General features: G+C 48.1%; 1 protein-coding gene across 5 annotated transcripts in view; it reads right to left on the bottom strand.

The window, feature by feature from the left end:
- Nucleotides 1-10,256, bottom strand: part of KDM2B (lysine demethylase 2B) — an 86,055-nt gene extending 75,799 nt beyond the window's left edge. The window contains exons 1-4 of one of the 5 annotated variants that reach the window (XM_083418149.1): nt 9,952-10,256; nt 8,370-8,514; nt 5,016-5,072; nt 3,242-3,288 (exon numbers count right to left, since the gene is read on the bottom strand). In XM_083418149.1, the coding sequence (XP_083274275.1) occupies nt 3,242-3,287 (46 nt within the window). In that variant the 5' untranslated portion in view covers nt 3,288; nt 5,016-5,072; nt 8,370-8,514; nt 9,952-10,256. Of the gene's footprint in view, nt 1-3,241; nt 3,289-4,993; nt 5,073-7,516; nt 7,551-8,369; nt 8,515-9,951 lie in introns of those variants that run through there. The other 4 variants (XM_083418146.1, XM_083418145.1, XM_083418148.1 and 1 more) reach the window with 4 other exon arrangements.
- Nucleotides 10,257-10,310: the final 54 nt, after the last annotated feature.

The raw sequence follows: 10,310 nt of genomic DNA, 5'->3' as shown, positions 1-10,310 counted from the left end.
GCCTGATCCACCTGCCTGATGCTGCCAGGGCAGCGCATAGGGAGAGGAAAGGAAAAAGGAGTGGGCATCTTCCCCCCCCCCCCAAAGACGAGAGAAAACCGTTAAACTTCCCTTTAAAAGGAAAGAGACAATTACTCTAGCTTGTTAAATCCAAGTGGTGCCATTAACTCCTTGCTGCGGCCCAGAGATGGAAAGGCTTCTAGCTAATAAACTTGATCCTAAAAGCAAGAAAGAGAGACCACACACACGAGACCTCAAAGTCATTAAAGCATCCTTCAAAGGGCTGCAGCTAGCTCAGATCTTCAAGATCACCCTCCCTCTAGCCCAGACCCGCCCTGCAGGGTTGTTGTGAGGCTAAAAGGAACTAATGCAAGCATTTTTCTCTGCAAAAAAGAGTGGCACGAGGAATTGAAATACTTGCACCCCACCCAGCGGTCCAAGCTAAGGATTTTGTTCTATTTCACTTTGCTTTGTTGTTAAAAAGTATGCCACGTCTACATTTATTATGTTGGCTCAGGCTGATGGATTAGATGCAATCTTAACACACACACACAAACCCTCTGACCTAACACTAAAAATGGACACTGACAGGGGCCACATTTCACAGAGTGCCAAGCACATCTCTGTGTGCCCCACACCTGCTGCTGAGGGTCCCAAAAGGTCCTCACTTGCCATGTACAGATGTTGTCAGCCGTTCTCTGCCAGCGACACTTGTCCTGCAAGCAAGCAGATAGTGCAACAGCTTGGACACTGAGGAGGCAGGCGAGGATCAGGACCTTTAGAGAGCCAGATGGGAACCTATCGGCTCCATTTGTGATCTAACGTCCGCCAGGCCAGAAGCTGCAATGCTACCCTTTCACCACCAGCAGTGGGGGCACTGCAGCTGGGCAAAATCAAGCCAGCCATTCCTTGCTGCTCTTGTCCCAGGTTTAACCTAGTTCAAGAGAAACTCAACTTACATGAACCATAGAATCATAGGATGAAAGTTGGGAAGGTCTGAGGGTCATCTAGTCCAACCCCCTGCAACTGCAGGAATCTCAGATAAAGCATCCCTGACAGATGGCCATCCACTCTGCTTTAAAACCTCCAAGGAAGGAGAGTCCACAACCTTCCGAGGGAGTCTGTTCCATAAAGCCACTCTTCTCCCAGCACAAGCATGTGCTCCCACAGTGCAGCAGCACTAGCGACATTATGCTGTGATATATAACTGTGATTCCAACAGCCAAGTGCATAACAGAACACTGGATCTCAGCTTTCTATCTTTCAGGGATGTTTCGTTTTCAAAGCAAGTTTTCAGCCCGCATGGTTAAACAGATAGGCTTGAAGGTATCTGGATGGTATCTGGCAATACCCAGAAGCCTAAGCTGGCAAGAAAGAAGAATTACCGTATTTTTCGCCCTATAGGACGCAGTTTTTCCCCTCCAAAATGAAGGGGAAATGTGTGTGCGTCCTATGGGGCGAATGAAGGCTTTCGTTGAAGCCTGGAGAGCGAGAGGGGTCGGTGCGCACTGACCCCTCTCGCTCTCCAGGCTTCAGGAGAGCCCCAGCCCCACAAGGTCGGGGGACAGAGGGAGGCGGAACGCTGCCATCCCGCTGTCTCCCGAAGTGGTTTGGATGCTGACGGCGGGGAGACCCCGCTGCCAGCCCCGCAAGCTCCGGGGACAGCTGGGAGGCGCAGCGCGTCTTCCCCCTGTCCCCAGACCTGATCTGAAGGCGAGCGGCGGGGACAAGAGCGCTTCTCCCTGCTCCCGGCCCCACAAGCGCCTGGGGGGAAAATAATTTTTTTTTCTTTATTTCCCCCCCAAAAAACATGGTGCGTCCTATGCGGCGAAAAATACAGTACAATGGAAGCTCAGGTTGCGAAATTGATCTGTGGGGGAGGCACGTTCGCAACCCGCAGCGCCTGCGCACGCACGGGTTGCAATTCGGCACTTCTGCGCATAGCGCAATTTAGTGGTTCTGCGCATGCGCCAAAACCCGGAATTAACCTGTTTTGGTACTTCCAGGTTTCGGCGCGTCCGTAACCCAAAAACGTGCAACCTGAAGCGTCTGTAACCCAAGGTATGACTGTACTCTGTGGTAAGGCTTCTGTATAGCTACATGGCTAGCAGAAGAATAAATTATGTACAATTCTGCAGATGTATACAAATGTGCATCATTTATACAGATTAGTGTTCAGTATGTCCTTTGCAACTTCTTTTAACAACTTTCTGCATAATGAATCCAGCAAGGCCTTTATACATTTAAGAAATTTACAGTGCAATGCTATATCTTTAAAAGAAAAGACACACACGTGAACAAAACAGCGGCTCAACAACAGATCCCCATCTGACACCAACCCCACCTGGGAAGAACTCACCTCTTCACAGTATGAAAAAAACTGTGAGATTACATGCGCCCTCTAGCTAAGTGGCGGGCGTCTCATTTCTGGCCTAGGAAAAAACACTTAATGTCGTGGCTAACAAGCAAGTGTTTGACTTTCATTTGGATCAATAAAATCCTTATTCTGTATGTATTAGGCAGAGATCCTGGGCACTGCAGACTTCTAGGACATAGCTGCCTTTGGTCTTTGTGTTGTCCTGCAAATGGGCCGCCATTATCCTTAGCAAAATAGTTGTACCTGCTGCTTCAATCAGTCTTCACCAACCTGGTGTCCTCTGGGTGTTTTGGAAAAACGCCCACCTGCCCCAGGCAATGTGGCCTAGTGGGAAAATGCCATGGTAAGGACAACAGGCTTGTGAGCGCCGTGTCTCTGGTCGCCCACAGTAAATAAAAGTTTGCGCCAAGTGACACCACAGGAAAACTTTCGTAACAGAAAGAGATATTATCCTCCTCACCCCAAACCCAAACCCTTTCAGGCTATTATGCGGCACAACAAGAATGCTAAGATGTGACCTGAGGATCAAGCCAAGTATTTCCAGGAAGCCCACAAGAAAGGCATGAAAGCAACCATAGTTGTGTCTCCAGAATCTAATACTCAGATACACTACCCTTGAATATGGAGGATTAATTTAACACAGATAGGGATAGGTAGACAACGGAGTCACGTAGGTTATTTGTGGGTACACCAGGCAAATACAGTTGTGTGAACTAGTCATTTTTGTGTGCCTATTTGTACAGTTTATGCAAGGAATATGTGGGCATCTGAATACTTTTGGACGCAGTCTTCAACAGAGGTAATTCGCTTTCTCTCTCCCCAACCCCCAAAGCACAAAAAGCGGTGTATCTAAACCAAACTCACCAACTAGCAGCTTGACATCTCGTACAGTGAAATCTGGGTCCGGCATCCTGAAATCAGCAAAGGAAGGAGGGGATCAATTTGAATTCAGGGAGGTAAACACAGACAAGAGGAAATTTACACAAGAACTGCCATCTTGGGCTGCCCCTCTCCCTCAGTGCTCCAACCTGCCTTCTGACCTTGGCTGGCTACATGCCACACAAAAGCTCCCAATGAGGGCGTTAAGAATTCTTCAAATCAGATACTCAGGCAGATATATAATCTCTGAACATGGGAGCTACGCTTCTGGGTATTGGGGTTGCAGGTCGACGGTCCATTTATTAATGTTTTCTTTTCTCAAAAGCCATTTTAGGCTACTGGACCTCACCGTACCTGTGGTAGTGAGTTCCACAGGCCAACCCAGGGTTGTAAAAATGTGTTTTGCCTATTTTAAACGTAGCCATTTCAGGGATGAGAAGAACGACCTGGTGGCTGGGATTTGTCAGAAAAAGCCCCCCACCCCAAACTCCTAATGTATGTATACATGTCACCACTTTTTAGAGCATTTGAAGGATGCTACAGACACATTTCTGTGTGCGGCGCTGGTGCTGGCTCGCCAGCTGCAGCTTCGTCACGCTGGCCACGTGACCCGGAAGTGTCTTCGGACGGCGACGGCTCCCGGCCTCTTGAGCGAGATGAGCACGCAACCCTAGAGTCGGTCACGACTGGCCCGGACGGGCAGGGGTACCTTTACAGACACTTAGTTCTCCTACTGCAGACCTGTTAAGTAGGTCAGCACTGGTTTCCCCCATATTAGACTGAAGATTTGGGGGCCACGTTTTGAGTAGCCCACCTGCTTTACGGACGGCACAACCAGGATTTGAATGTTAAGACATTCCTTGTTCACAGCTCAGGCACTTCAGCCACTACTACTAGGCTTATGAGGCCAGCAGCAGTTATTTGCTTAGTAAGGGGGACCCATGAACCTCCAGCTCCTGTCTTCCCTGTCCACTGCCAATGGTGGGTTGTGCTAATGGGAGCTCAAGTCTGATGACACCTTGAGGGCCATTCCATTTCATGAGCATGAAAGTGTTCCCAAGGCAAGAGAAGAGGTACTTTAAAAAGGGATGCCACGCCATCTGAAAAACTCTTCTCTGCCTTGCTTCCGGAAGACCAGACTCAGGTTTTGCAGACTCTCCAAAGGAGGCAAACTCCGAAACGTAGCCAGTCCCTCTATTTCAGGATTTGCTTCCTTTGGATATCCCCCAAAAGCCGGCCCTTGTGTGTATGTGTCATTCAGAAAGGCCACCGGCGGCTTTTATTCCCCACCCCAGGCCCTTGAGACGGGGCAAGCTGCGCATCCAATTGAAACAGAGGTACCGTATTTTTCGCTCCATAACACGCACCAGACCATAACACGCGCGTAGTTTTTAGAGGAGGAAAACAAGAAAAAAATAATTCTAAACAAAATAGTGGATATATGATTTTTGTGGTTCATGCTGTGGCCACAGACATGTGATCTGACAGTGAGTTTGGAGTAGCCCAATGCAAAAATCCTGAGGATCCATGTGGATCCATGCTTTGTAACCATGGAGGAGGGAAGGAAGGGGAACCATGGATCCTCTGCTCACGACTGCAGCAGATCCCCCACGCCACCCACAGGCATTCGCTCCATAACACACACAGACATTTCCCCTTACTTTCTAGGAGGAAAAAAGTGAGTGTTATGGTGCAAAAAATACGGTATATTGTTAAACATTAGGAGTACTGTCTTACTTAATTCCCAGTCCATCCTTACTTCGGAAGATGAGGGGGACTCTAAGTGCTTCTCGCTGCACATACTCAAAAGTGAAATCTGGTTGAAGGAAAAATACAAGAGAGGGGAAAAGACATGAGAGAGCAACAAAAGAGCCATCTAGCCCAGTTTCCAAAAGGCTTCCAGGAAGTCCACAACCAAAGCATGAAGACAACTTGGGCCCTATCTGCACAATACCGTCAAAGCACTATCACATCACTTTTAACAGGCAGCACTTCCACCCCCACGCCCCCCTGGATCTTGGGAAGTATAGTTTACTAAGGGTGCTAAGAGTTCCCCTCGCTGAGCTTCAGTTCCTAGAGTGGCTTAACCAGTCTTTTTTTTCTAAAAACACGTTTAGGCATACTCTCATTTTCCTACTTATATTAAAATACAACCCCTCAATGAGGCCAAACTTAAGATTCACAAAATGTTTAGGAGTACAGTGGTACCTCAGGTTAAGTACTTAATTGGTTCCAGAGGTCCGTTCTTAACCTGAAACTATTCTTAACCTGAAGCACCACTTTAGCTAATGGGGCCTCCTGCTGACGCCGCGCCGCCGGAGCAAGATTTCTGTTCTTATCCTGAAGCAAAGTTCTTAACCTGAAGCATTATTTATGGGTTAGTGGAGTCTGTAACCTGAAGAGTATGTAACCTGAAGCATATGTAACCCGAGGTACCACTGTATGCGTCCCCCTGCAAAAAAAGCACTGGTTTAAAATAATATAATACTGCTTTAAATGTTTAGTGCAGATGGGGCCTTGTTGACTACAACCTCCACCTTCCTTCCAAGCTGAAGACAGTTATTCCGCCTCCATTGTATCCTCACAACCACCCTGTTAGGTAGGTTAGGCTGGTTCACACATAATGCTATTATTATTTTATTTTATTTTATTTATTATTTATCCTATCAGCTTATTAAACTAGTGTTATGTGTAAACCTTGCCCAGGGGTTTTTCTCTGGTGCATCTATTGCCAACAAACCACTATTTGAAGCCATTTCTTCAGATAGGGCTCAAAAAAAATTGTGAAAGAAATGTGGCTTCTCCAGACTATACTATGAGACATTCTGTCTTTGTTGGTTAAAGGAGTGGTTTTTATTGAAGAACTCGCAGATTTTGGATCTTGAAGGACATGACAATAAATTTTGCTGGTATGCATATTTGTGGCATGGGAAAACTGGAATCCATGAAAGTTTCAGCAACATATAATTAGAAAACATCTATACAGAGTATGGGATAAATATAAAAACTTGCTGGAAAAGAAAACACCAATGTGGCTCTCACCAGTAGAAGCCATAGCGGCGGGGGAAAAAGAACATGGAAGAGGACTGGGTGACTTATAGGAATTGTTAATAGAGAAGGAAGGGGAGAGTAAACTAACTTTTTTTGAAGAAATAAGTGGATTATTAACAAGTTGGCTGCAATATCATCCACTAAATGAGACTTTTAAGATTGATTAAAAAAATTGGCTTTACAACTCAAACCTCACAATTAGAAAAAGACCTGCTAAAGAAAAACCAAAAGGTAATGTCTAAAATGTATAAATTATTATTAGAATGGGAAACAAAGGTTGAAATGGTTAAATCATCAATGATACACTGGGCAACGGATATAGACTATAATATTGATATGGCAGCGTGGGAAAGACTTTAGAAAGGAGATTTAAAATTTACAGCATGCTACACGTTAAAAGAAAAGTACATGAAGATGATGTATAGATGGTATTTGACGCTTACCAAGCTGGCAAAAATGTGTAAATCTAAATCCAATATACTGGTAGGTTGGAAATGTAAAGAGAAAGAAAGTACTTTTTCACATGTGGTGGTCCTGTAAGGTTGCAAAAGCCTTCTGGGAAATTATTTACAATGAATTGAAAAAAATATTTAAAATAACTTTTGTTTGAAAACCAGCAGCTTTCCTTTTAGGTATACTTGGTGCCAAAAGATCAGAAAAATCTATTTATGTATGCTACCATGGCTGCCCGAATGATATATGCACAAAACTGGAAAGAGGAACTGACCCCAAAAAGCGATGACTGGCAACTAAAATTGATGGAATATGCAGAGATGCTTAAACTTACCAGAAGATTAAGAGAACAGGATGATAAACTCTTTCTAGCAAAATGGGGGGAATTTATTGAATTTATGAAAACAAACTGTAGACAACTAAAAACATGAGCGGGTATGATATAAACGAGCAGTAAATATACTAAGGGAATTAAAAAGGATAAATGGGTAAAAAGGATAAATTAAGATATGCAGTAAGAATTTGATAGAAAAATAAGAAACTGCAGAAGAGCAGGGAGGAAAGTCACAGAAAACTATACTGGAGTTGTATGTGATTTATATTTATTGTTGAATATTCTAAAATGGAAAAACGGGGAAGTAGGAATTGGCACCCATTCCATGTTACTGATGAACTTATGAAACAAACAAAAAATCCACTATATATTTTTTTCATATAGATTTACATATTATAATAACCGAGTTAAATGGGCCTTACATTGTAGGAGCCATTTCATGAAAAGAAGAAAAGATTCACAAAGGAAGACGTACAAGTGGATTGCTTGGGAGAGTGGCAAAAAATTATATAAAGAACTAAGAACTGGACCGTAAATTGCTTGCATACGGCTTAACTCAAACAGGTACCCCAAGCCTGAACACCAAGGCCAATCCTGCAGCCTCCGGGGGGGGGGGGAAGAAACTAGTTGCTACTAGCATCCTCCAAACCCCTTCAGGAAGCGCGCACAAGACCTCTGAATTGAAGAGGGACGGGCACCTGGGAGGCCCAAGGTCCCCCGACAGGCAGGAGGGAGCAGGCCGGGTGCAAGAGCCTTGCTGCTTCCACTGCAACAGGGGCGTCAAGGCAGGCCAGGTCAACTCCGCCATCCGCTGTGGACATATCCGGGCGGGGAGGCTGCGGCCGGGGTAGAAATCGGTGGTGCAAAATCATTTCACTTCCTTTAAAAACCCTCTCTCTCTCTATTTCCATGCGCTGCCTTTCCAAGCTGCCATCGGCACGTCAAGGGACGCGCGCCCCGCGAAGCGCACGTCTGCAGCAGGTTCGCTTCCCGGCCGGGCTCCCCTGGCGTGAGTCACCCAGCCGTCGGCTCTTCTTCTCCCAGCCCGCTCTCCTCCTCCTCCCCTCTTGCTCCTCGTCACCGGATCCCCTAGAATAGGGGATGCTGGCGGGAAATACGAACTTCGCCAGGCAATTTGCACGTGGGCCAAGAAGCCGTCGGGGGTTTCCGCCAGGCAGGTAGGGAAACCCCTTCCCCGCCCCGCGACGCGCACACGCGCCAAGGTCTCCCAAGCCGGTGCTGGGGCCCAGGCCTCGGAGAGGCGCCCCGGGTTACCTTTCCCCTCCATGGGTCGCACAAAGTCTCCGCGGTACATTTTGCTCCTCAGTTTCTCCTCCAGGTTGAAGCCGCGGATGCTGACGATCTCCTCCACGTCCGAGAGGTCCTCGTCCTCGTCGTACAGCCTCCTGCCGATCGATCGCTGCAGGACGAGGAAGGGGGTGAGAACACAACACATACACGTGTGCGTCGGCGCACACACGTGCAAAACGGGTAGAGGTAGCGCTTCGTTTGAAGGGCGGCCGGGAGCGAAACATGCTTTCTGTATGCGGTATGGGCAGACAGACCAGAAGTTCGGTCGTTGCAGGAGCCACACGTGGACGCAAAATAAGGTCCTTATTTCCTGGAGGGGAAAGGATGGGCCCAGAGGGCTTGCAGCGTGCAAGTCAGAAGATGGCTTTTGCAGCGCATTGCTCATGGTGACGGGGACAGCCCAGTTTTCAAAATGCAAGCAAAATGTATTCTGCAACTGGAGCGCGGTATACCCCTCAACCCCGTTTGAGGATTCCTAACCCTAAATTAACAGGGGACGCGTGTGCGTGTGAACGGTACTCAGTCGTGAATGTTGCAAGTCGGTAGTCCAGCCTGAAGGCCTGCCGACCCCCCCCGTGGCCAGGGCTGGGCTGAGACGTCAGGTCACGAAGGGCCAGGTGGGCAAATCTCAACCGGCAAGGCAAGCGGGGGGCGCAGAAGCAAACTGCACATTCAAACGAGCAACAAGGAAAGCCAGCCATGTGGGGGTGAGTTTATTAGGCAGCCCGCTCCTCCCACGACAGCGGAGTTTTCTTGCCCGTACGTTGGAAACGAAAAACCAGCAACTCTTTCTCAGGAAGAAACGCAAAACAGGCAAGCCCGGGCACACATTTACATAATCCAACTGTTTCCCTAGTCACACCGGAAGCCAGCCTCTTAAAAAACACATTGCATTATGTAACATGGGATTTATGGGCTAGAGCCCCCCCCCCGACTTTTGCAAAACCCCCACAATACACCCCCGTTTCTTCAAAACCTAGCGTGGCATTCAGTGCATTAAAACAAAACAAACCAAGGCCGAGAGGGGGGTGAGGGGTAGGAGTGTTTTCAGTCAAGGTTTGGGGGAAAGGGGGCCAGGAAGGAGTTAAATCTCCCCCCCCCCCCCGTTTTTTTAAAAGAGAGACACACACAGCAACAAACACGCTGGCTGGGCTACGGGGGCAGCAACAACCCCCAAAGCGTGTTTGAGCCCAACTTGCAAGCGGAGCTTCCTGCGATCTCCTCCTTTGCTCGCACGATCGAGGGGTCGCAGGAGGAGATGGGGGGGGGCGAGATGCAATGCACCAGCTGTGCCCCCCCCATCACACTTGAGAGGCGCCGCCGTTTTCCTGCAAAGCACTTTAAAAGACACCCAGCAACAATGCCCGGGGTTTAAAGCCCCAACACAGGCACGCCAGCAGCTCCCCTCCGCCCTGCAAGCAGCCTCTCGCTCTTCACGTACAAACCATCTCCGCAAAATCGCTTGAAAACAACCCCCCCTCTCCGCCACCAACTCCCCAAACCACCACCACCATAATAATAACAACAACAACATATCACTACACACCAATCTTCTTCCAGAGTCTTTCTCTGCCTCCATCTTTTGAAGAGTTTCATCTCTTAATTGTCAACAGTTCCTCCTTTGGGTCCTGCTGCAAAGGTTCGGCCGGGGCTCTTCCTGCCGGGGGGGTTGGCCCAAAACACACACAAGGTTTGCAAAACGAAAGAGAAGGCGAAACCCTGGGAGGGGGGGATCCCCCCACCTCCGAGCGCCTCTAGAAACAAACCCGCAGCCAGCCCCCCACCCCTCCAGAAGGCCATCCGGGTCTCTGCAAAGTTTTTCCCCTCTCCCTCCCCCTTTTGCCAATTTTGCAATCTGCACTTCTGGGGTGGGTGGGTGTGTTTTAGCAGCGGGGGGGGGGGGCC

Source organism: Podarcis tiliguerta, assembly GCF_965153285.1.
Source record: "Podarcis tiliguerta genome assembly, chromosome: 16".
NCBI classification, from domain to species: domain Eukaryota; kingdom Metazoa; phylum Chordata; class Lepidosauria; order Squamata; family Lacertidae; genus Podarcis; species Podarcis tiliguerta.
This window is presented reverse-complemented; position numbering and strand designations above follow the sequence as displayed.